General features: G+C 44.2%; 2 protein-coding genes across 2 annotated transcripts in view; one reads left to right on the forward strand and one right to left on the reverse strand.

Moving 5' to 3' along the window:
- LOC111952931 (cyclin-dependent kinase 17) overlaps positions 1–12,179 on the forward strand; it is a 50,998-nt gene extending 38,819 nt beyond the window's left edge. Inside the window, exons 5-16 of the mRNA XM_023971957.2 lie at positions 4,304–4,429; positions 5,271–5,327; positions 6,349–6,558; positions 6,939–7,001; positions 7,337–7,460; positions 7,723–7,843; positions 8,164–8,261; positions 8,860–8,965; positions 9,683–9,725; positions 9,866–9,956; positions 10,188–10,265; positions 10,489–12,179. Of these exons, the coding sequence (XP_023827725.1) occupies positions 4,304–4,429; positions 5,271–5,327; positions 6,349–6,558; positions 6,939–7,001; positions 7,337–7,460; positions 7,723–7,843; positions 8,164–8,261; positions 8,860–8,965; positions 9,683–9,725; positions 9,866–9,956; positions 10,188–10,265; positions 10,489–10,526 (1,155 nt within the window). The 3' untranslated portion in view covers positions 10,527–12,179. The remainder of the gene's footprint in view (positions 1–4,303; positions 4,430–5,270; positions 5,328–6,348; positions 6,559–6,938; positions 7,002–7,336; positions 7,461–7,722; positions 7,844–8,163; positions 8,262–8,859; positions 8,966–9,682; positions 9,726–9,865; positions 9,957–10,187; positions 10,266–10,488) is intronic.
- Positions 12,180–12,374: 195 nt separating this feature from the next.
- On the reverse strand, positions 12,375–24,913 carry LOC111952932 (ETS domain-containing protein Elk-3). The gene is made up of 5 exons (XM_023971958.2): positions 24,666–24,913; positions 18,679–18,887; positions 17,005–17,874; positions 14,777–14,899; positions 12,375–13,385 (listed from the first exon to the last, which is right to left on the reverse strand). Exons 2-5 carry the CDS (start codon positions 18,883–18,885, stop codon positions 13,293–13,295), a joined length of 1,293 nt encoding a protein of 430 aa, XP_023827726.1. The 5' UTR covers positions 18,886–18,887; positions 24,666–24,913; the 3' UTR covers positions 12,375–13,292.
- Positions 24,914–25,322: the final 409 nt, after the last annotated feature.

Here is a 25,322-nt window from a genome sequence, read left to right on the forward strand (position 1 = left end):
ACAGACGGTGAGGTGAAGAAGGCGCATCAGACTGTTGAACAGTCACCACCTTAGTCACTGTTCTACCACACGGGACTCTACCCTGSACTTTAGAGACTGCTGCCCTATGTACATAGTCATAGAACACTGATCACTTAAATAATGTTTACATACTGTTTCACCCACTTTATATGTGTATATACTGTATTCTAGTCATGGCTCATCCTATATAACTTATTTTGTTATTTTTCTGAATTGTGTTATTTGTTTTATTTTCTATTGCTAGGTATTACGGCACTGTTGGAACTAGAAACACAAGCATTTCTGCAAATCTGTGTGAGCGACTAGAAAACTTTGATAAGTATTTACGTATTTATTTGATTTTTATTTCAAAATAGTGTAGTATGACAGTACAGAGAGAGAGAGAGCGAGTATTATCTGTCAATGTACTATATGACTGGTTTGAGTCTGGTTGTGCGGTGCACTGGTTGAACTCTGAGACAGGGAAACCCACYGTATGTTCTTTACGACTTGCTGGGCCATCACCAGGGAGACGTTCGAGGGGGAGCGTCTGATTGGAGGTCCACTCCAGCTGTGTTTATTGGTTGTTTTGACCACAGGACCTYTSGAGWTTTKTCAGGGGCTYCTGTCACTGCATTCMAAATGGCACCCTATTCCCTATAAAGTCCACTATATGGGCCCTGGTCAAARGTACTGCACAACATAGGGATTAGGGTGCCATTTGGGATGCAGGCCAAGTGTTCAGGCCATATTAAAAACAACCAAACCCCCAAATACGTTCAGCTTATTTCAGGGGGGCAACACTGTAACGTGAAACACCACAAACTCTACCTCCTGTCTCTACCTCCACAAACTCTACCTCCTGTAGACAGGAGAGACTGTTTGAATCTCCTCACAGAGTCCTGCTTTTTGTGTGTTGGTTTGAGCCGTCCGATTGGCTCCCTTCAGSCAGCACAGCTTCAGCCCAGAGCACCACAACACATCCCATGCCTGGTGAGTGGCGAAAGTGTCATCAGGGAGAGCGAAAGGAGCTATACACACGAGGAGCCTTTCTTTTCCCACTGCTCCATCAATAGCAGATCCTTGGAGCCTCCTTGGAGCCTATCACACAGCTCATACCAGCACGCCGGGGTGACGTTGCCTGTAAGGCACAGAGGAGAMGAATAGAATGTATTATCCACCATACGAAATGTATAAAACATCATACACTAGCCTGAAATGCAGAAACTGTTTTGCTAACATTTCACTTCAAGGAGCGGCACGGAGTGGAATGATGACTTTAACAGACTGGTACCCAGGCTGATCATATACATCATACACACTTAAAACACACAGCGTCCAAATAGCAGGAGGGGATTCCCTGTTCTCCGTGACTGAGCCGCCACTGTGTCTGTGGCAGAGTATGTGAGTGGAGCTGGAGCGGAGCGAGGAGCGTGCCCAATTTGACTGGAGCACGGAGCGAGATTCCCAAAGGCTGGAACGTTGGCCTTCTCGGCCGCTCCAATTTCCCTCCAATAGCACCCCGGTAGCGCTCACTTCACGAGTTCAGGGCATGCCCGGCCCAGCATGCATTTGTAGGTTACTTGTGTGCTGCTATAGCCCCTTGCTTTAGCTACTGTCATGGAATTCGCAAAATATTTTCATAAAGAAACTGATAACACACGCAGGTGCAAAATAAAGGATACCTACAAAGATGAGAACCAAGAGCCATTTCTTGTGATGTAATGTCCAGAACTAAAGAATGATTGTGAAATCTGAAAAGACACATATCCCGAAASCATGACGGTGGACTTGCACATGCTAAAAGACAAGGACGAGGTGGGTAGATAATTAACTGTCTCATTATAAACAAAACAAATTATCTCTTTAAAAGTTTCCTTCATTTYTGTTCTATTATCTATACAAAAGGCCGTAATTGATTTTGGCCCAATAGGCCTGGCATATTCCAACTTTCATGTTCCAACTTTCAATAAACCTTTATGGCTACATACAGTATATATATAAAAAAAAAGAACTCTGCATTCCTGCCCAGCCTGGCAAGAGTGGCATAAAGGGTGTTTAGCATCCCCAGTGGCTCTGCAAGTGTGGAGAGGATATTCTTCACTGCTGGYCTGATMTCYAGGCACCATCGCATGAGCCTGAAACCACAGACTCTGGCAAAACTTGTTTTTTTAATCTCAATTAATTCAAAGGCACTGTTTGTTTCATTTGTATTTCATTCTAAGTAAGTCACAGCCTATATGCACAATTTATAGACTATAATGATTTAATCAAATAAAATGTTGCACTTAATACCTCTGACTTTTCCTACCAGCCTACTCGCAAAAGCTTCACAATGTATTTCTTTGTAGGCCAAAGCCTTGAAATAATTGAGATAATATAGCCTAAATAATTCATTTGCCTTCSTTCTTAGTCTCCCTGTCTGGCTCCTGACCTATTTMGAGTGKTTATATGCTGTTTAATATGACATGTAGCCTATTTGAAATGATGAACACTTCTTACAKTCACCTTTTSATGTTTAACTCAAATGCTTTTCTTTCAAATCATATGGTTTAGTTTCAGTACTTCGAAACCAAATGGTAGGTCGAGGTAGTCGCAAAAACAGATGGGTGTTGGTTAAATTGTGATTTTAATGAATGGAGTGAATTTGGAGCGGCAGTTTTTTTCCCTTCCCCTGTGACCGTGGAGCGGTTTTTAGCAGAGCGGTKGGAAAGGACTTTGAGCGCTGAGCGGGATTTCTTACCCAACTAATGTAGTGCTAGACTAGGGAGGAAGCATGGCTGTTTTGGGGATTACATCACTGCCTGGGATTACAGACTGTAATGCGTTCCAGATGGGCACCGTTGTACAGGATTAGGACCGGCTGATTGGACGACTGGAGAGGGTGGGGGGTTCAGAGGTCAACACCCCCTTCCCCCAATATCGCCAATCCTGGCATTGGAGGGATCAAATTCGACCAATAGGATTCTGTCATTTAAACAAATAGAATGACAGTCCAGGAATAGCCGCAATAACACTTACCTAAGGCATAAACATACTGATATTCTATTAACATATGGAGTATAAATCAAAATCCCGCTAGTTACAACATGCAACSAAAGGGCAGATGAGGYCATAGTCACGTTGAGTCAGACAAACACAAAGGGTCAAGTCAGTCAGTGTCTAAATAGTATATATAGGAGTCAACGCCAATAAATTGTAGATTATCTCAACACTAGGTTTATATGAGTCAACACTGGTCATTTGTTGAAAGTTCAGTATTTATAGTGTCCCGGTGTGACTTCAGTGTTGCTTCAGAAGGGGTGGGAGTGGATTTAACACAGCCAAAGATATTAGCATTCAGTAATCTAACAAATAGAGGAATTGCATTATGGGAAGTTATCCAGGGTGGGTGGGTGGGTGTGTGTGTTTAGTAGTTTTTATATAACACGTCATCAGGTTCATGTTTTGGGACAAGGCTCGTCTGGGGATAACATGATCCCATGTCTGTTACACAGCCTCAGGGGCCACCCTTCATTATGTACACTCACACACACACACATTACTACAGATTTTCCCAAACTCGGTCCTGGGCCCCCCTTTGGGTGCACGTTTTGGAAAACCCTGAGCTAATGGAGTCTAAAGTAGGTTGTTCATGGGGCTAGCAGCGGCTGTGTTGGTCCAAGGGTCTCTTCCACCATTTAGTTTAGGATCCACAGTATTTGTTTGGAACTTGCTCTGTTTATCTAAGGTTTAACGCCGTGTGTTCAGGATTTACACTCGCGTGTTTACTCACTGTTTTCACTGTCTCTTTCTCTCTGGCTGTCTGTCGTTTTTTTTGTCTGTCTCTGTCGATCTGTCTCTCTACCCCCTCTCTCTCTCTCTCTTTCCCCTTCTTTCCCTCTCTCTTTGGTCTCCTTCTCTCTCTTTGGTCCTCTCTCTCTCTCTCTGGGTCTCTTCTCTCTCTCTCTCTGGTCTCTCTCTCTTCTCTGTCTCTCTCTCTCTCTGTCTCTCTCTCTCGCTCTCTGGTCTCTCTCTCTCTTCTGGTCTCTTGCTCTCCTCTATTCTCTCTCTCTCTCCTCTCTCTCTCTCTCTGGTCTCTCTCTCTTCTCTGGTCCTCTCTCTCTCTCTGGTCTCTCTGCTCTCTCTCGCGTCGTCTCTTCTCTCTCTCTGTTCTCTCTCTCTCTCTCGGTCCTCTCTCTCTCTCCTGGTCTCTCTCTCTCTCTCTGGCTCTCTCTCTCTCTCTCTGGTCTTCTCTTGCTCTCTGGTTCTCTCTCTCTCTGGTCTCTCTCTCTCTCTCTGGTCTCTCTCTTTGTGTGTGTAGGATCTGAACAAGCGCCTGTCCCTGCCTGCCGACATCCGTATCCCAGACGGTTACCTGGAGAAACTACAGCTGACGAGCCCCTCCTTTGACCAGCCCCTCAGCCGCCGCTCCCGAAGAGCATCACTGGTGAGAGACACACACACACACACACACACTGGGGAGATGGGAAGGATGGGGGAGATGGAGGGAAAGGAGAGACATATCTATCTATATCATATATATATAATATATAAGCGTCTCCTTCGACCAGCCACTGAGACGCCGCCTCTAGGAGAGAAACCGAGCGAAAGAGCGAGAGAAATAGACGGACAACATGTAGATCAAAACTGTGTGAGAGAAGACTGTAAGTCGGTCAGAGAAAAACAGATCGAGAGAGACTTTTGGGGAGAGCGAATCTAGCCTCAGAGTGACCTGCGTCAGCACCGCTGCATAATTGTGCTCCGTGTTAGTGTTTATGCTTCGGGCATCTGTCAGCGAGCACACTGCATAATTGTGTTCCGTGTGTGAGTGAGTGTATGTGTTAATGCTTTTGCCTCTGTCGGGATGAGAATAGAGGAACAGTACGGTTTTCTGTTCTGTTGAGCGAATCACATGCTTCCACTCACATGCACCAAAACTGCCTCTCCTCTGCTTCCTCTCGTGCCATATGCTAATGGTCCCTCCAGTGTTTAATGGAATTAGCCCCAGTCAGTGGAGGAAGGGATGGGATGGAAACATATAGAGCATGCACATACATGTGCACGCACGCACTCACTCACGCTCTCTCTCTCTCTCTCTCTCTCTCTCTCTCTCTCTCACACACACACACGTGAGGCCGTTAGAAGGATTTGTGAAGTGTGTGCATGCCTGCGTGTGTGTGTCTGTGTGTGTGTGTGTGTGTGTGTGTGTGTGTGTGAACCCGTCACTGCTAACGAGGACATAAGTCTCATTAATAATATTGTTTACTCCTCTCTTTTTCCTCTCTTAGTCAGAAATTGGATTCGGCAAGCTGGAGACCTACATCAAACTGGACAAATTAGGAGAGGTGTGTGTGTGTGTGTGTGTGTGTGTGTTTTTCCACTCTTGTCATCACCCAAATCTCCCGCTATCTTAAAGGCCACACCTGCTCGTCTCCCATGGTCATTAATCAGACTTAGACACTCAGTCATTGCACCTTCACCTGGTCATTGAATGGACAGAGACCTTGACCTCTACTCTTAGCTGAAAATCAGTGTGTGAGGGGATCAGTTTGAGCAGAGGACAGAATCTCAAATGATCTTGATCACATAATGATTAGTTAAAGGGGCAATCTGCTGTGCTGCTTGCATCCATTTTTGGACGTTTAATTGAATTATATATAGCCATTGATTCTTGAAGAATACAACTTGTAAATGGCTCATGAGCTCAGTTCAACTGTCGTTCCCCATCAGAATCTAAAATATATGGTTGTTTTTACTCCACTGTTTGTAAACATTGTAATTGTATTGTAAACAAACTCTGTATAGCAAAAAAATATTATAATAATTAAAATCATGGATGGTCAGTCTTTGCATTCATAACTCTGTCTATGAATTTGAGTGGGTACATTTTGCCAGCCCCGTCCCTCACCTTTTTTCCAGAATAGCTTGTTGTTTGAACGTCACATTTCCCCTTTAATTAGGATGCAAGGTGATTTGTAGATCCGTAACTGTGCGCAGTCCAAAGGTAATATAGTTGATCTCAGACGCGCACAATCACTTGTCTGTCCAATTGGATCTGTTAGTTCTTTCATCCCTCTTTCCCTCCCACTCCCTTTCTCTCTCTCTCTCTCGCTCACTGTCATCCTTCTCCCTCTCTGTCTCTCTAATCTCTCATCCCTCTGGTTTTATGGGGGCCGGAGTGTAACGTGGTGTTTAAGCCTAACCCCTAAGTAAGTGAGGTCTCACTCAAAAGTTAAAGTTTCTCACCCATCTCTYTATCCCTCCCTCTCTCCCTCCAGGGGATGTATGCTAACAGTGTTTAAGGGGGGCGAGTAAACTGATAGACAACCTCTCTCATCCCTCTCTCTCCCCCCTCTCTCCCTCCAGGGGACGTATGCTACAGTGTTTAAAGGAAGGAGTAAACTGACAGACAACCTGGTGGCTCTGAAGGAGATCAGACTGGAGCACGAGGAGGGAGCACCTTGCACTGCAATCAGAGAGGTGTCCTTACTGAAGGACCTGAAGCACGCCAACATAGTGACCCTGCACGACATCATCCACACAGACAAGTCCCTGACGCTMGTCTTCGAGTACCTGGTGAGAACAGCATCCTCTTTCTGACGCCGCATATCACTGAAGATAGGACGAATAGGATGCGACAGCACATGATAGTTTCAGGAACAGTACAGCCTGGTCAAATCAATCAAATCAAACGTTCTTTTCTCACATGCTTTGTAAACAACAGGTGTAGACTAACAGTGAAATGCTTACTTGCGGGCCCTTCCCGACAATGCTGAGAGAAAAAATAGAAAAAAAGAACAGAAAGACGAGGAATAAATACACAATGAGTAACGATAACTTGGCTACGCTCACAGGCTACCTGTACCGAGTCGGTGTGGAGGGTACGAGGTAATTGTGTCGTGGTGTTTCTCTGTTGCTGCTGCGTCCAGTGACTCCTCTTGTCTTCTCTCCTGCAGGACAAGGACCTGAAGCAGTACATGGACGACTGTGGGAACATCCTGAGCATGCAGAACGTCAAGGTGAGTGTCTACAGTACACTACAGGCTGCCCGCCGAGGCCTCCCTGTCTCCGCAGAGACCAGGCTCCTTCTGTAGTAGAGAACATCCTCACTCTGCTCTCTGCTGGTGACTAGCGCAACGTCAACTCAAAGAATTGAAGTGTGTCACACCACAAATGGAAGTTCTCTCTGGGAAAAATAAAGTTATTCTTATCGAATGGAGATTTTAGGGAAACTACTACACCCTTTTCCCCCCACTCGCATAGCTTCGGATAATAATACTTTTGCTGGTGTTTACACAGTTGCGAGTATCTGACTACCTTGAGAGAGCTGACCATCTTTGTTGTTTTGGCTCAGATATTCTTGTTCCAGATCTTGCGAGGGCTGGCGTACTGTCACAAGCGGAAGGTTCTTCACAGAGATCTGAAGCCTCAGAACCTGCTCATCAACGACCGAGGAGAACTCAAACTGGCCGACTTCGGTGAGAGATCCGTTCTCATTCTGCCCTGGGTTCTAGGGGTTGAAAACGCTGGTTGTTCCTCAAATACGCTTTTCACGCGATCGTGCTAACCTGAACCGTACTGAGCTGGCTCGGATATTTTCTTTTCACRTGGTCTGGTTCCAGCAACTACGGTGGAGGCGGAACCAGGCCAGCGCAGTCCAGGTCAGCTTGGCTCAGTTTGGCATGATTGCTGACATTGTAAAGTCTGACCGAAATGTCCCTCATTGTTATTTTGTCCCAGGTCTGGCCCGGGCCAAGTCAGTCCCCACTAAGACATACTCCAACGARGTGGTGACGCTCTGGTACCGGCCTCCTGACGTTCTACTGGGCTCCTCAGAGTACTCCACACAGATAGACATGTGGTGAGTGGGCTGAGGTGATCTAGAACCATGAGAGAACCAACATAGAACCATGAGTGTTGCTTGAGGGTTATAATGAGCCATGCTCTTTTAATCTAATCTGAATGATATATGCAAAACTGAAAGCCATCTTGACCCCTATATCTATCACACTTTTGGCRGTCCTTATGTTACCCCTGAATAATGAGAATAGCCATGCACCTAATTTASAGCGAAGGGCAGGAAAAGTTCAGTGAAAGGGGGTGTATAGACTCCCCTAATAAAGACAGGCATTGACTTGTTCTACATCTATTTGAACCCTGACCTAATCCATCTGACCCCAGGGGTGTGGGGTGTATCTTCTACGAGATGTCTGCCGGGAGGCCTCTGTTCCCTGGTTCTACTGTGGAGGATGAACTGCATCTCATCTTTAGACTGCTGGGTGAGTGCTGCCATCTGGTGGCAGGAGCGCAATACGACATGACATGCTACGATTAAATAAATTCGCTCTCTGCTCTCTCTCACATATGTCATTGAATGTTGTGCACTGTTGTGTGTTATTAATAACTTCAGTCTGCTTGTATATGTCACAGCACCACACATACAATTGTCTTTGGAAAAGTAGTTTATCCAAGTCTATTTTTAACCTACGTCTTTGTGTAGGCAGTCATCTTTTAGGATTAAAGCTCCAATGCAGCTGTTTTTATCTCAATATCRAATAATTTATGGGTAACAATTAAGTACCGTACTGTGGTTGTTTAATTTAGCTAGGACTGTCTTGGACTGTGGAAAACAGAAAACAGAAAATTAGCTGTTATTGGCAAAGAGGTTTGGGACTTCCAACTCAGGCTGTCTTTTCAAACAGCTCTTACACTAAAAGGGCATTATCATAATTCTCCCAAGTTCACAGTATTACTCCAACCTCATAGTGTTGGAATGTATATAAAGCACAGGAGAATCATGTTTTCGACTGCACTGGGTCTTTAATAAAGCTCTCCTGTATGTCTGAAAATCTTCTCCCCCCCACCGCCCTGAAACAGGAACACCCACAGAGGACAGCTGGCCTGGGATCTCTTCCATGGACGAGTTCAAGTCCTACAAGTTCCCCAAGTACAAGACACAGCCCCTTATCAACCATGCACCCAGGTATGTAGGGGTTGCCTGCCTGGGGTTGGAGCTGAGGGGGTTAATATGAACAAATACGGTCCTAACAACATGAACAAGATGTTCTCAAATTGTCACCAATGCATGRCTAAGTGACCATTTGACTTGAATGTAAGTTAGGATTTCACCCCTTATCAGACGCCTTTTCCCTAGTGATTTCCACAGATTCCCACAAACAAGTAGCTACACCACATGTCTYTTGTCAGCCCCCAAAGTAAATGGCTTATGTGTAAAAATCCAGGTGTTTCTTTTTTAGTGAAGTACCTTGGCCGTTCTGCTTTCAAAAAAGGACTTTGTAAGAGAAAGGTTTTCCAAAAGTGTGTGTGTGCTTTTGTGCTGTGCTGCTTTCTGTGTGTGTGTTCACTTCACTTCCTGTGAAGTAAATCCTGTGGAATAGTCGACTCTGCTTCCTTCCTGTAGTTTGCTACACCACCATGAGTCACTCCCACCGATCTAACACCCCTCCCTCTGTTCTCTACCCCCCCCCCACTCTCTCTGTGTCTCTCTGCCTCTGCCTCTCTTTCCCTCCCACTGTCTTTCTCTCCCTCTGTTTCTCTCTCTCCTATCCCTCTGTTCTCTCCCTTGTCTCTTCCCCCTCTGTATTTCTCTCTCTCTCTCCCTGTTTCTCTCTGCCTCTCTCTCGCTAACTCTCTCGCGCTCTCTCTCTCTCTCTCTCTCTCTGTGATTCTCTGTTCTCAGGTTGGACACTGACGGCATCGACCTCCTGCTTTCATTTCTAAAAGTGAGTTCCACTATATTTGAATAGGGACGGTTAAAAACACATTAACTCATTAACTCACACACACACACACACACACACACACACACACACACACACACACACACACACATTGTAATGTTTCTCTGTCGTTGCTTTTCCAGTACGAGTCCAAGAAGCGGATGTCTGCAGACGAGTCAATGAGACAGCCCTACTTCAAGAGCCTGGGGATGCACGCATACACACTGCCAGAGAGTGAGTGATGAGATGGAAGCAGGGCTGGAGACTTGGCAGGCTCTGCTTACTGTTCCAGTGATATGAGTCGGCAGTCTGCACACTCAAGTAGTCAGCTGCAACTGTGTAACAAAGCTCTGAGTGTTCTAAATATGGACATCTAATTGTTCTGGCTACGGTAACGCTGTTCTGCGGGGTGTGGGTTCCTTATCTTTTTTCCTTTTCTCTCTTTTGCGTGTGTGTGTGTCTCAGGCATATCCCTATTTACGCTGAAGGAGGTCCAACTGCAGAGAGATCCTGGCTATAGGAACTCTAACTATCCCGAGTCAGGTGAGTGGTGTCCCCCAGGGATCAATATTAATACCTATTATGTTTCCGTTTTTCAAAAACGAAAAACAATAATAAAAAGATATTTAAATATACATTAATACCCTGAAAAAAGGTGTTTATTTATTATCACCTAATAGTCTTCATTTACCTAGTGGTTTATGATAAAACCACAGTAGTCCCTTAAAATTATGAATTTGTGCTTTGCTTTTGTTTTATCCCTTAGGCAACGGCAGGAACAGAAGGCAGAGCATGCTCTTCTAGGTTCCTGTTCAACAGCTAACTGTATAGTCATACAGTCAGAGATAGTTCAGTCCCAGAGATGGATGTCTACAAGGGCCAGGGGGGTAGGATAACCCCCCATCCCTCCTCCCTCTACGTGGCCCCCCCTCCATCTGCCAGGGTCCCCTATCTACAGTACGGTTTGGCCCCTGGGGTTCTGGCCCAGTGAAACTGGCCCAATAAAAGAGACGTTTATACATTTATATTTATTGGGGAAGAGAGAATTTGCTGCTAAAAATCCAACTACTGTMTAGAAGATTCTAAMTGGCTCAGTCACTTTAAAAAACAAAACATGCAATGTGTATAGATTTTWCATTATTTTGAAGTGGTGTTTTATTCTTTTTGTGGTTTTGTCATCATTTATTTCTATTATTTCCACCTCAAAACTCCTCTAAGTGTGAGTGTAAGACAGACAGACAGACCCCGACCRACCCTGACCCGACCGACATCTTCGCTGTTGCAGTCTGACGTTTTGGATGTTCTCTTATCTGTTGACGTGCATGGTGATGTATTCAAACATCATCCATATTTCTGGACCTTTCATTTCACAAGATACTGTTGAGGCCAGTTCAGCCCTGACCATATCCACCTGCGGTCAACCTGAAATACGGTACCTCCATTTGGATTGCAGATATGGGAGCAGTGATTGACTTGGTGAAAACAGGTTCACATCGTTGTTAGTGGGTATAAACAATGTAGAACTGGAGCTTCCACCGTACTGTTTTTAAAATTGCAGTAAATATATCAATATGACCTGACAATCTAACACCCTGCACAACGTGACGACAGTGTACAGTAGGCGACCTGGATCGCGTATTTTACCACAACATGATGACAACTCTTCTCTCTATTGCACCAAACTTCCTGTGTCTGTCATGAAGGGTGTGTGAGCGGAGCTGAAATCCCACTGTACTGTCCAACCACTRTCATCCATCCATTCATTCATTCCGACCCTCCTTCATCCATCTGTAAAATGGTTCCTTATTTTGGATTGCTTTCATCGTAATTGTGTTGCATGCATGCTCTGTATGGGGAAAAGAAGTACACATACAGTCACTGAACTTCTTGGTTGCTTCCGAAATAGCATCCTACTCCTTGTATAGTGCACTTCTTTTGACCAGAGCCTATGGGCTTCTAGTCAAAGGTAGTTGAGTATAGGGTGCTATTTCGGATGGACCCTTCCAATTATATTCAGGGTGCTCTTAGTACTAGTCCACGGCCCATATTTATGAAGCATTTCAAGAGTAGGAGTGCTGATCTCGGATCAGTTATACCTTTTATGATCAGAATGAATAAGACTCTGGGCACTCGGCTCTGCGCGCTCCAGCGGCTCGGAGAAGAGACTATGAGTAACATTACATGGACTGGGAGGACCTGATCCTAGATCAGCACTCCTACCCGGAGACGCTTTATGAATACAGGCCTAGTTTTTCCCCTAGGTGAATACAGTACTGAGTTTGCATATGGTCTACTTAACAGTGTTACCTGTTACCTTTTATGATACTATTACATAAAGTTTATTTGTGGATCATTGTTATTATTGGTGTGGCATGTTGTTGGGATGCCCTCCTTTTTTTATTTGAGCTTGATTTTTTTTCTCCAGAGAAAATACAATTAAACTGAAGATGAAAAATACTTCTACTTCTGATGTGTTACTTCTGCTCCATCTGTTCCTCTAGTTAGCCTCTATCACTCACTCACAGACAGACAGACAGACAGACAGACAGAACAGACAGAACAGACAGAACAGACAGACAGACAGACAGACAGACAGACAGACAGACAGACAGACAGACAGACAGACAGAACAGAACAGACAGACAGACAGAGTTGCAGCATTCAATGCCTCAGGTTTATTCAAAACAACAACACTTTTCACCCATATAAAATGATACAGAATATATACTGCATAACAAAAACATTACAAAGTGTTACAAAGCTTTTTCATTGATTTGGAATCTCCTCTTTATAGAACTTTTTCTTTTCTTTTTTAAGGAGGAAAAATTGAACATTTTGAAAAGGCACAGCTGGTACTATTTGAAAAGCACACTGCATATAATACAATTCAATGGAAACAATGTTTCACATTCTGTTATGAAGATCATAAAAAAGACAAAAAGAAATATCATTTTTACAAGATTAAAACAACCAAGCCCTGTGCTTGGAGAGGGAAGTTGGTAGCTGACATGTGGATCCTGTCTTACATGTTGTTAAACATCGCTAAGCTATGCTTAACTAGCCTKGTCCTAGACCTGTTTGTGCTGTCTTGCCGTCTTCTTCGCTGTCACACCATTGTCAAGATGGAACAAACAGACCTTAGAGACAGGCTAACCCTAACCATTGTCCACTTGGACAGGGTCCTGCTGTGGAAGTGTACTTAATTATAACACGCCAGAGGTCTCACAGACCTCATGGTGTAATGGCTTTAACCAAGTGCTTTCAACGACGCAACTGGAACTTTAACCAACTTAAGTGCAATAAAAAGTGAGGTCAACATGCCATGTAATGCAGAGTCAATCATGAGTATTTACATCGTAAAATAATTTTGCAGAAACTGAAGGCTAACGATGAAGATGCTGATAATACTACTACTTATAGAGGTGGATGATGTGGAGTTTTTGAGACCCCCCAAAATCAAAAGCAAGTTTGCCTGTAAATAAACAGAAGACTAATGATGAGTCCTTTGAGAAGAGATGCTTGATGATCAAAGTAGAACCAACAGGCTGGTTTGGGTTTTGAGAGTCTGAATCAGGACTTGTGATTGGCAGAGGACAGGAGCAGGGGGGAGGGGGACCCATCCAGGTTTGGCGCCGGGAGGTGTCCATTCATTAGACTGGGAAACTGTGGAGAGAGAGAGCGGGGGGGGGGGGGTTCAGCCAATGCTACTCAAGTGTCAGTATGCTGTACATCCCAAACTTTCTAAAACTAGTGCTTGGCAAACAGAAGTGTGGATGAAGAAAAAAGAGGCCTGTACACTGTATTTAATGCTGCCCTCGAGTGCTTTATATCTTCCAACAAATTCACAATGTTTTCACTTCACAGAAGCCTTTGCCAGGTCTCTCTGCCAATGCTCCTATCACGAGAGGAACTGTCGTGTTGTCACTGGTCCAGTTTCCCGGTTTCCTGTTGTTCTATGCACTGTGTGCCTCTTCCTTCCTTCCCTCCCTTCTCACTCCTCTCTGATCGTTTCTACCACCACAACAGGCTGTATAGAGGGAGAAGTGAGTGCATTGTACATAAAGAGGCCACTTAGGCTTGTGTGCGTGTGTTGATGGGAGCAGAGGGAGCTAGCTAGCAGCCTAGCTGCACAAATGAGGAGCAGGCCTACATTCCCAAACGGCACACTTCCCGACATAATGCACTWCTTTTGGCCCATAAGGCTCTKTTCAAAAGTAGCATACTATATAGAGGATAGGGTTCCATTTTGGATGTGGTCCAGGATCCGCCCCCTCAGAAACCTGTCCACACTGTTCAGTCTGCCTCGGCTCCCTTGGGCTCAAACAGGAAGTATTCACAGGATATCCTCTCCCTGTCTGCATTTGCAGAGTCCTGAAACTGGACACCTCCGGAACCGCTGGACGGAGGTATACTGACTTGAGAGACGAGAAAACTTCTCCTAAAGTAACACACCTCGCCAGGTCAGACTCTGTTACTGCAGTCAAACTCAGTCAGTAACAAAGACCGCTCATSTCGCCTCATCTTGTTGTCTACGTCACACACACACTAAGTACCCCATAATAGAACATCTTAAAATGACCTGGAATGTGGAATTACAGGTAAGTGTACTTGAGATCAAATGGATGAAGAGGAACGTGGAAAACGTTACGTGTTAATATTACCAGGGCAGGTCAAGGGTTTTGAGAAAGGGAGACATGGAGAGAAATGCTGACATTTATTCTGCCTGACACACATTTGCATACACTATGCTGTTGGATGGAGAATGTCAACAGATAGAGGAACAAGTCTTCAGGAATAAACAAACAAGCTTCAGTAAACGAACAAACGGTCCATTCAGCACTTCTCTTTTCTTTCCCCTAACGTCTCCCTCCCTCGCTCCTTCTCTTGCTTACCTGGAACAGTGATCAATGGCCTTGCAGCCGTGCCCGGGCTCAGAGTGGCTACAGGACACAGGCTGCTCTCTCTCCCTTCCTTTATCGCTCTCCCTCCTTACCCTCTCCCTCCTCCTCTCCCCTCTTTCCCTTCTCTTGCTTACCTGGAACAGAGNTGCTTACCTGGAACAGAGATCCGTGTCCTTGGAGCCGTGCAGGGCTCAGAGGGGCTATGGGACTAAGACTGCTCCAGAAGTGGATGCCTGATAACAGAGGGCTGTGAGCCAGCAGCAGGCCAGACGGAGTCTAGGGAGGGAGAAGGAAGAGGGGGAGGGGGGTGCAGAGATAGTAAAGAGTATGTGAGATTTGGATCAGTGGTAGTAACTGCAATGACAACTGTTTGAAATAAAAAAAACTTCACTTGAGGTATAATACATTTTGAAAGTAAAGATTTCACTTTTTTTTTTACAAGGTGACTCAATGTGAAAACATCCTGAAATTGAAAATGGTAATTTCTCTCAGCTTGGTACATTTTGAAAGTAGTATTCACTTTTTTTTTTACAAGGTGACTCAATGTGAAAACATCCTGAAATTGAAAATGGTAATTTCTCTCAGCTTGGTACATTTTGAAAGTAGTATTCACTTTTTTTTTTACAAGGTGACTCAATGTGAAAACATCCTGAAATTTAAAATGGTAATTTCTCTCAGCTTGGTGTTATTATGAACAGCAAAAACAAATGTCTGTGGTTTCTCCTTTTGATACAGGGGCGAGGTAGTGGGGAGAGGGGTGATTGTTGTGGATTAGGGTTTCACTCCTTAGGCATCACAGCCCTTCCTTGGAACGCTTGCAGAGGCTAGAGAGCACCATATGTTTGAATTAATTCACCTCCAGAGAGAGAAATAAGCCTGTTTTGTTGGGGGAGCAGAGCAGAGGGACCCTGCCTGGTCTGCCTGCATTTTTCCTTCACTATTAATGGAATGATTGGAGCATATGGCATCAATTAGGGCCTCTTCCCCTCTTTCTCTGTCTTTCTCATTTTTCTCTCTCTCTCTCTCTTTCTCGCTCCCTCTCTCTCTAATGAGGACAGGCTTTGTGTAAATCTCGGGTTTTTCCCTCTGATCTCACTTTGCACCCCAATAAACTGTTGGTGTTGTTCAGCTCTGTTGTTGCTGTGTAGCAGGGTTCCCCAATTGGCGGCACGTGGGCCCGAATTTGGCCCGTGGGTGTTTTTATTTGGCCCCCCAATTCTTCATTTAAAAATTTTTTAAATTAAATTTTCATTGTTGGACAAAAACAACTGTAAAAACACCAGGAAATAATCTCCAAGTGACATTMATTTAAGAAATCGGTTGCCAAGAATTCCCCACATAATAAAGAGACAYGCGATTGTATACAAATGTTAGCAAGGTTTGAAATTATTACGTTTTAGTCAAACATTATATCTCTTTGGGCTTCAATTTGCAGCCTACAAATGATTTGTAATTGTTCTGGCCGTTCATGAGAAAATCGGCCCGTGGCTGAGTCTAGTTGATGATYCCTGCTGTATAGGCTGTATCTCACTGTGTGCAGAAGTTTTCTGTTCTGRTGTAATGATGATGCAAATGTGGCCTAGCAGGGATACTGATAACTTTTTCACAAAAAAGAAACATTGTAAAAAAAAATGCGTCTTTGTGATGTGGATTTTCAATGCTGCTTGAGTTGGAATGCAACTTTTTAACAGAGAGTACGCTCAATAAAATTGTACTGAAGAGTGGCCCAGGATCTTCCATGGCCCATATCATCTATAAGTGTTTCCAGAGCCAGACTGTGGCCAGTGGCAGAGCCTTGCTACTTTAGCTGGACTTTAGGGAGACTGATGACCTCAGGTCTGGATAAGATCCATGGCTCTTTCTCCTCTGTCTAAAAAATATGTCCTCTCCTCGTCTCATTTCCTTAATCTACACTGATTGGAAAAGACTGAAAACAATAATATTGGAAAGTCATTATTAGAACAAAAGGTGATCCCTAGAACCTAAAAGGGTTMTTCGGCTGTCCCCACAGGAAAATCCTTTGAAGAACCCTTTTTGGTTCCCGGTAGAACCCCTTTTGGGTTCTATGTAGAACCCTTTCCACAGAGGGTTCTACTTGGAACCCATGATGGTTATACCTGGAACCAAAAAGGATTATCCTATGRGAACAGCCAAAGAACCCTTTTGGAACTMTTTTTTTCTAATAGAGTAGGCTGGCTTCTACCTGGTCAGTTTTTTCAGTTATTTTTTGACAATTGAGAAAATATAATGCCCATCCYCCCACGGCCAGACAGGCAACAGTACAGATGAGATGGAAATAGAAAATCACTGCAACACAATACGCTTTAGATAAAAGCTTCTGCCAAGTAGCCTATAACATGCTWTATAGCAGTAGAATTCACCTGTGCAGTGAAGAAGGCCGGGGTGAGGGACCCGGACGGCAGGGCGGGACTGTTAAGAGCTATGGAGCCAATGTCACTTCCTGTCAGGAGCAGGGAGTGGGCAGGGATCTCTAGGGCTTTGGGCTTCTTTGTTTTGGGTGGGAGTCCATGTTCCCTGTCTCCATGACTACTACCACTACCCCTACTACCACCRCTGGTCCTCTTCTCYGGAGGCTGCAGGGCCCTCTCTCTCTCTCTGTGCCCAGAGGAGAGATTCAAGGGCTGGGCCCCCTGGTCAGAGTCCTCCCCCTCCTCCTCTTCAGCCTCTGGGCTCCAGCCTCCTCGCCCTGGTCCCGGCTGGGGGTTAGGGCTGGGTGGGGAGGCGGACGGGGAGCGCCGGTGGTGATGGTGGTGGAGGGGGGAGGGTTTCGATGGACTGTGGATGCTGAAGGATTGTGATGAAGGCTTGATGAGGGAGGGTGAGGGCGGAGTTCTCTCTGTGGTACCAGCCCCGAAGCGGATGACTCCGGACCGGGCTTCGTCCTGCTGTCTCTCCTGCCTCTCCCTCAAGGCTCTGAGCAGCTCCTCTGGAGGATGATGGAGGGAGCTGACGCTGAAGGAGGAGTAGAGACCAGAGCGGAGGTAGTCGTTACGACACGCAGCCTGCTGAGCCGCAGCAGCCGCCCCCAACGCTGCCCCCACGGCTCTCCTCTGCTGCTGTGCCTCCTCCTCATCCTCCTCTACGTCTATGTCCTGGACGTCATCCTCATGGAGGGTCACCATGCCGGACGTCAAGCCCATCTCTACTGCCGCAGGGTCCATCTTCAGGATCTCCGGGAACGAGACAAACTTGTAGACAAACTTCTGTCCGATGACTTTCTTGATGATGTTCTGGAACAGAGAGGAGGGTGGGATTAGTGTGCAGGTTGAACCTTCAAATGAGCCCCTGATTTACCTCGCATTTTCTTCATACATCCTATTCCTTCGTTAATAATCAAAAGCTCTGTTACACATTTATACGCCGACAACAACCATACACATTTCAATTTCTGTTGTCAATGAATTACAGAACTCTGAATGTTCAGTGTCGACGGGGGCCATTTTGATTTCACCACATTTCTGTCATYGAAATATTCTAGCAAAGCCACCCAAAATGATTGCAAAATGGCCCGTACGTGTGTTCGAGAGACGCACCACTGTATATGGCTGTGCTGTTGGTAAGGTGAGAAGAGGAAGTGGAACTATCTCCCAGTGGGGATCTTTGGTTGAAAAAGAAGAACAACCAAGTGAGATTGTCCCCCCATGTGAGAGTGTTTAACACTGATGTGAATGGGCTCACTCAAGTAATGTTTTGAGAAAGGTCACATCGACCCAAAAGTTTATAAAAAAAAAAAAAAAAAAAAAATATCATAGATACTTGTGTGTGCTTGAGTACACTGTTTGAAAGAAAGGTGCTATTTAGAACCAAACAAATAATCTGGATGAAAGAACCTCTCCAAAGAACCTTTTGAGAATCCTTTTTTTTGTAATAAGAATGCATTGTGATATGATTGTATTCTACCTTGCCATAGTGGTATATGAGCTCTCTGGTTAGTTTCTCATAGTTCATGTCGGTCGTGTTATGTACGTGTAGTACAGTTAGTGTAGTGTCGGGGTAGTGTTATTATGTGTAAGTGTAGTGCGAGTGTATTGCACCTTGTCATAGTAGTATCTCAGGGCTCTGCTCAGCTTGTCGTAGTTCATATTAGTCTTGTTCTTGCGGAGCCCCCACAGCTTGGCCACCTCCTCTGACTTGAGCAGCTTGAACTCTCCGTCAGTGGACGTCCAGCAGATCAGGTGCTTGTGGCTCTGGTCCAGGAGAAGTTGCAGCAGGAACTGCCACAACGTGATGGCGCTGTCCATACCTACAGCAAGGGTTATAAGGGCCGTGGTTAGAAGAACACACCCGACATCCTCAGTATGGGACTGCGACAACATCACCAACATCAACATCAACATCACCAACATCAACATCAACATCACCAACATCAACAATTGTTGGCCCGTTCCAAGGACTGCCGCAACGTGATGGCACTGTTCACACCTAGAGGGACATGAACTGTCTGCCAGTGGGGACCTTTCTCAAACACAACTGACATCATCAACATGGGACCCGGGTTACGGTACTGTTCATGGGCAGCGGTAGCCTGGAGGTTAGATAAGCCGGCCAGCCACCGGAGAGTGACGGCCAGCCACTGTAAGGATTCTATGTATAAAATACCATTTTCTGTTGATTCTATAATGGATCAATAAGCATTTACTGTATTGTACACCTAAAGKATTACCACATATTTCTTTATGACTCAAACAAGATAGACCATAACCTGCTGTTTCCAATGGGCACAGTGGGCAGAGCCAAGCACGAGCTGGCGAGWTCCTATTGGCGCATTATAACACGCGCCTGTATATTTCCGTTAGGGAACACCTCCTCTGTGAGGTCCGCGTGTGCAATAACTCAATTCGCCTGTGCACTCCTTCTAAACAACGCAATTTTTGGCAAAGGGTAAAGTCTACATAACTTAATCCACTCTGTTCATAACAGATTCTAGTTTKGGGAACAGAAAAGTGTATTGAGATCAGATGTTTCATCGATGAGAAAAATGTGCAGAACGTCGGCCAAAATCCATCTCGTTCCATCTTCTCCCACTGCYGGGCACTGGGCTTCCTCTCACTACCATAATTGGTAGTGAGTGTAAACGCCAAGCGGATGCTTCACATCTATAACTCTGGTGAAATATCTGGCTCATTGTTCTATCTGTGGTATTASATTGTAGTGGCCTGTACTGTGATATTTGTAATGTAAAGAAAAGCCATAGTGTGGAATATAACAGTACTGATTAGTGTGTAGTGTAAAGTAACAGACTAGCAGATGAGAGAGAGAAAAAGAAAAAGAAAAGTAGGAACAACAGCTCAAACCAGAAGTATGTGCGGTCCAACCTGGCTGAGGCTACAGGAAGTATGACGGGCCCAGAGAGAGAGAAAGAGAGAGAGACCAGGGTGGGTTTGTCGTTTAGTAAAGGAATGTGTATCCCTATGAGCCCCTGTCTGCCTGGTAGAACCGAGACTAGCACACAGACTAGTCTGATCAGAAGTAGTGCACTTCATAGGGAATTGGGTGCCTTTTTGGACATGACCCTGGGAAATTGTTCTCGTCTGTCTCTCTTTCAACAGCTGAGACAGGCAAACTCACTGATTGTTGTTGTGATGAGAAAAGTGAAATGTCAGTGACCCTGATCAATTAATGCCTTCTCAACTACACACACACGTACTGTACACCACACACGTACACATACACACCCAGACACACGTACTGTACACCACACACGTACACATACACACCCAGACACACGTACGTACAAACAAACGTACATACACATGAACATAGTACACACACACACTTACTCACACACACATACGTACACACACGTATACACACATGTTCATAGTACATACAGTGCCTTCAGAGAGTATTCATGACATTTACTCCTGAGGTGCTGACTTGCTACACCCTCAACAACTACTGTGATTATTATTATTTGACCATGCTGGTCATTTATGAACATTTGAACATCTTGGCCATGTTCTGTTATGATCTCCACCTGGCACAGCCAGAAGAGGACTGGCCACCCCTCATAGCCTGGTTCCTCTCTAGGTTTCTTCCTAGGTTTTGGCCTTTCTAGGGAGTTTTTCCTAGCCACCGTGCTTCTACACCTGCATTGCTTGCTGTTTGGGGTTTTAGGCTGGGTTTCTGTACAGCACTTTGAGATATCAGCTGATGTACGAAGGGCTATATAAATAAATTTGATTTGATTTGATATTCATACCCTTGTCTTATTCCCCAAAAAATTGTGTACAGCCTAAATTCAAAATGGATTAAATAGATKTTTTTTGTCACCCGTCTACACACAATGCCCCATAATGTCAAACTGAAAACTGTTATTATAAATGTTTGAAAATGTATGAAAATTAAATACTGAATATCTAATTTCCTTAAGTATTCACTCCCCTGAGTCAATACTTTGTAAAAGCACCTTTGGCAGCGATTACAGCTGTGAGTCTTTCTGGGTAGGTCTCTAAGAGSTGTGAACACCTGGATTGTACAATATTTGTCCATTATTATTTCCAAAATTCTTCAAGCTCTGTCAAATTGGTTGTTGATCATTGCTAGGCAACCGTTTTCAGGTCTTGCCATAGATTTACAAGCAGATTTAAGTTAAAACTGTAACTCGGCCACTCAGGAACATTCACTGTCTTCTTGGTAAGCAACTCCAGTGTCGATTTGGCTTTGTGTTTTAGGTTTTTGTCCTGCTGAAAGGGGAATTCATCTCCCAATGTCTGGTGGAAAGCAGACTGAACCAGGATATCCTCTAGGATTTTTCCTGTGCTTAGCTCCATTCCGTTTCTTTTTTATCCTGAAAAACTCCCCAGTCCTTAACGATTTCAAGCATACCCATAACATGATGCAGCCACCACTGTGCTTGAAAATATGGAGAGTGGTACTCAGTAATGTGTTGTAYTGGATTTGCSCCAAACATAACACTTTGTATTCAGGACAAAAAGTGAATTGCTTTGCCACATGTTTTGCAGTATTACTTTACAGGATGCATGTTTGGGAATATTTGTATTCTGTACAAGCTTCCTTCTTTTCACTCTGTCAATTAGGTTAGTATTGTAGAGTAACTACAATGTTGTTGATCGATCCTCAGTTTTCTTCTATCACTGCCATTAAACTCTGTAACTGTTTTAAAGTCAACATTGGCATCATGGTGAAACCCCTTAGCGGTTTCCTTCCTCTCCGGCAACTGTGTTAGGAAGGACGTCTGTATCTTTGTAGTGACTGGGTGTATCAATACACCATTCAAAGTGTAATGAACAACTTCACCATGCTCAAAGGGATATTCAATGTCTGCTTTTTTTTTTACCCATCTACCAATAGGTTCCCTTCTTTGCAAGGCATTGGAATACCTTGGTTGAATCTGTTTGAAATTCACTGCTTGACTGAGGGACCTTACAGATAATTGTACGTGTGTCGTACAGAGATGAGGCAGTCATTCAAAAATCATGTTAAACACTGTTATTGCACACAGATTGAGTTTATACAAATGATTATGTGTCTTGTTATTCACATTTTTACTCCTGAACATATTTAGGTTTGCCATACAAAGGGTTTGAATCCTAATTGACTCAAGACAGTTCAGATTTTAATTTTTAATTCATTTGTAAAAAATATAGAAGAACATTACTCCACTTTGACATGATGGGGTATTGTGTGTTGGCCAGTTTCATTCATTTTGAATTCAGGCAGTAACACAACAAAATGTGGAAAAAGGTAGGGTTTTGATGCTTTTTGAAGACACTGTACACCAACGCACCACACGACACACACACACCACACAAACACACCACACACACACACACCAACACACACACACACAACACACACACACACACAACACACACACCAACACACACACACACCACACACACACAGCACACACACACCCCAACCTGGTCTCAAAGCATTTCGTATTATTCTGTACGTAAATCTGAGACACTCCATTTAGTAAATATGTTACGTTTCGTATGGTWACATAAGACAGATGGTTACTTAAGGCCAAAAACGAAAGTATGGTGGTTGGTCGGGGTGGATAGGTGGGCAATTAACGCGAATGTCTAGTGAGTTTGAATCTCATCACGGACAACTTTAGCATTTGAGCTAATTAGCAACTTTTTAATTACTTACTACTTTTTAGCTACTTAGCATGTTTCTCCAAACCCTAACCATTTTAGCTAACCCTTCACCTAACCCTAACCTTAACCCTTTTAGCTAACCATTCCCCTAACCTTAACCCTTTAACTTAACGCTTAAACTAAACCCTAACATTAACCCTAACCCCTAATCCTAACCCCTAGCCTAGCTAAAGTTACCACCTAGCTAGAATTTGTAAAATATCATACGTTTTGCTAAATCGTAACATATCTTATGTTTCGCAAATTCGTAACATATTTTGCAAATTTGCAACATAATACGAATTGTAATTCGTAACATATCATACGAAATGGGTGATGGACATCCACAAATGAATACATACCATACGAAACACAACATATCATACTAAATGGCATTTCTCAGATTTACATACAGAGTTATATGAAATGCTCTGAGACCAGGTTGAAACCGTCCCCCACACACACCGTCAAAGCTGATTCAACATGTTTCTGGCACAATCGATCCCTAGTGTTTTCTATCTGCCATGTGAAACACACAAAACTGTCAAAGTCAGGACTTCCTCCTATTCTACTTTCAAGGGCATATGTATGGTAGGGAGTGGGGGATCACGCACTATGAGGTGCATTTCCCCAATCCTCTTCCACTTCCGACTCTGCCTGGGTCATGAGATCAAGTCAAACTGTCCTCCCACTCCACCCCTGGGACATGTACTGAGACAACACATTACTGTTTGGTAGAGTGTTCTGTGTTCAAGGTTATTTGAGTTGTACTTTCCACATCACCTCAGCACTCATTACAACACATCTGACATCTTTGTCATAAGTCATGCTCTTGCTGGTTAGTCAGAGTTCTTGTGTACTAAATTAATCGTCTTTTATTTCACTTTTGACATGAATGACATGTTCTAAAAACGCCCCTGTCCCCCCTCCCTTTCTTTCTCTGTCTTCCTCTCTCTCTCCCATGTCTCTCCCTCCGGTCTCCCAGTCTCTCTCTCTCCCCGTCTCTGATGCGACAATTGCGACAGCCAGCCCCTGTCCCTTCACCCTAGCCACCCACACAAAGCTGTGAGTTGTGAATATCCTTTGCCTYTTTTGCAGATGCTCAGAGTGTCGCCTACGATTGAAAAGTCACACTGCTGGTGCGCCGCCGTACAAAGCCATCCAGTGTTTGGGGAACGGAAACTCCTAATGTGATTAGGTGCTGTGTGCAGACATTACTTAGCCATGACTAAATCTGCTCTCTTCCTGTTCACATTCACAGTCCGTCGCTGGAAAATCCAACCAGACATCGCGAGCAAGCGCCGTAGTCTTTGCATAGCCTCAGAAGGTGAAGCACAAGCTGCTGTATGTTCAGTTGAATCTAGGTAGCGCTGTTGTACCCCCTTTTTTTTATGATATATTTATATGTCTGTCTGTCTCGTTCTCTTCCTTTAGAATAGACTATTAAAATATAATTCACAAGGGAGATAGGATTATACGGAGTAGAAATAAGCAGACTCTCCAAGACTGTCTATTTCTTTTTCGGCCTTACTGATTCATTTTCAAGATGTTCACTACCAGACAGATTCAAACCGGAAGCTCTTAGAAATGTGGTGTACTCCGTACCAGACAAACCAGAAACTTTTCCTCTGGCACATTGAGTTTACAGTTGAATAAATATGAATACACAGCAATGTGAATAAACAGCAACAMTACGTACAAGTTTATGTCCGTCGAACTTTGGTTAGGCTACAAACAAACTATGTCATTCTCCTGCTCACACCAAATATAGGCTATCATCTACAATAACAGAGACCTAATACCTAATTCAACCACTCACATTCAAATATATGTCCCATTTTCTCTATCAAAGCCATCCATAAAAAAAMCATAATAACCTAATAATAAACGCAAATCCCTTGTTTTCACATTACCTGCGATATCTTGCTTGCCTTTCCTTCCCCTCCTTACAAAACTTTTATGATTAAATTGGTATGATCCCTTGTTTTTCCATGCTGACTGTCGTCTAGTTAGGCTACACAGCTCTGCTGGACTGAAATAAGATCCAGGCTTTTTTTTTTTTTTTTGCAGGAAGTTGGAGCAGGCAGACAGAGAGCCGGCCGACTTCCTCTCCCCTACGATTCCCCAGGCGGTTCACCGTCTGTGTAAACACGCTTTACTCTCCTCCTTTCTCTCTCTCTCTCTCTCTCTCTCTCTCTCTCTCTCTTTCTCTCTCTCTCTATCTCTCTATCTCTCTCTATCTACCCGCCGATGGCCAACAAGTAGCTTTCGATTATAACACACATGGCAATATTGTAACTCTCCAACTACTCTACATTTCAAGTGACGTCATGGCTAATTCTAAAGCGTATGAGTGTGCGAGAGAGAAAGTTACTGAGGCAAAATGGGATAGTTTGTAGTGAATAGATTGTTGAGTTAGGCCTTACTCTTTACTATTGACACTGATTTAAAAGTAACACGTTAACACAATGTCCGCTGCTCCATGTTGTGTGCGTAATGGTGCATAATTGTCAGGGCAGATACATTGATTTTGGAACTAGCTTAGACCAGAGTTGGTGCGTTGGGCAAAT

The sequence above is a fragment of the Salvelinus sp. IW2-2015 genome, linkage group LG26 (assembly GCF_002910315.2).
Source record: "Salvelinus sp. IW2-2015 linkage group LG26, ASM291031v2, whole genome shotgun sequence".
Taxonomy (NCBI): Eukaryota; Metazoa; Chordata; class Actinopteri; order Salmoniformes; family Salmonidae; genus Salvelinus; species Salvelinus sp. IW2-2015.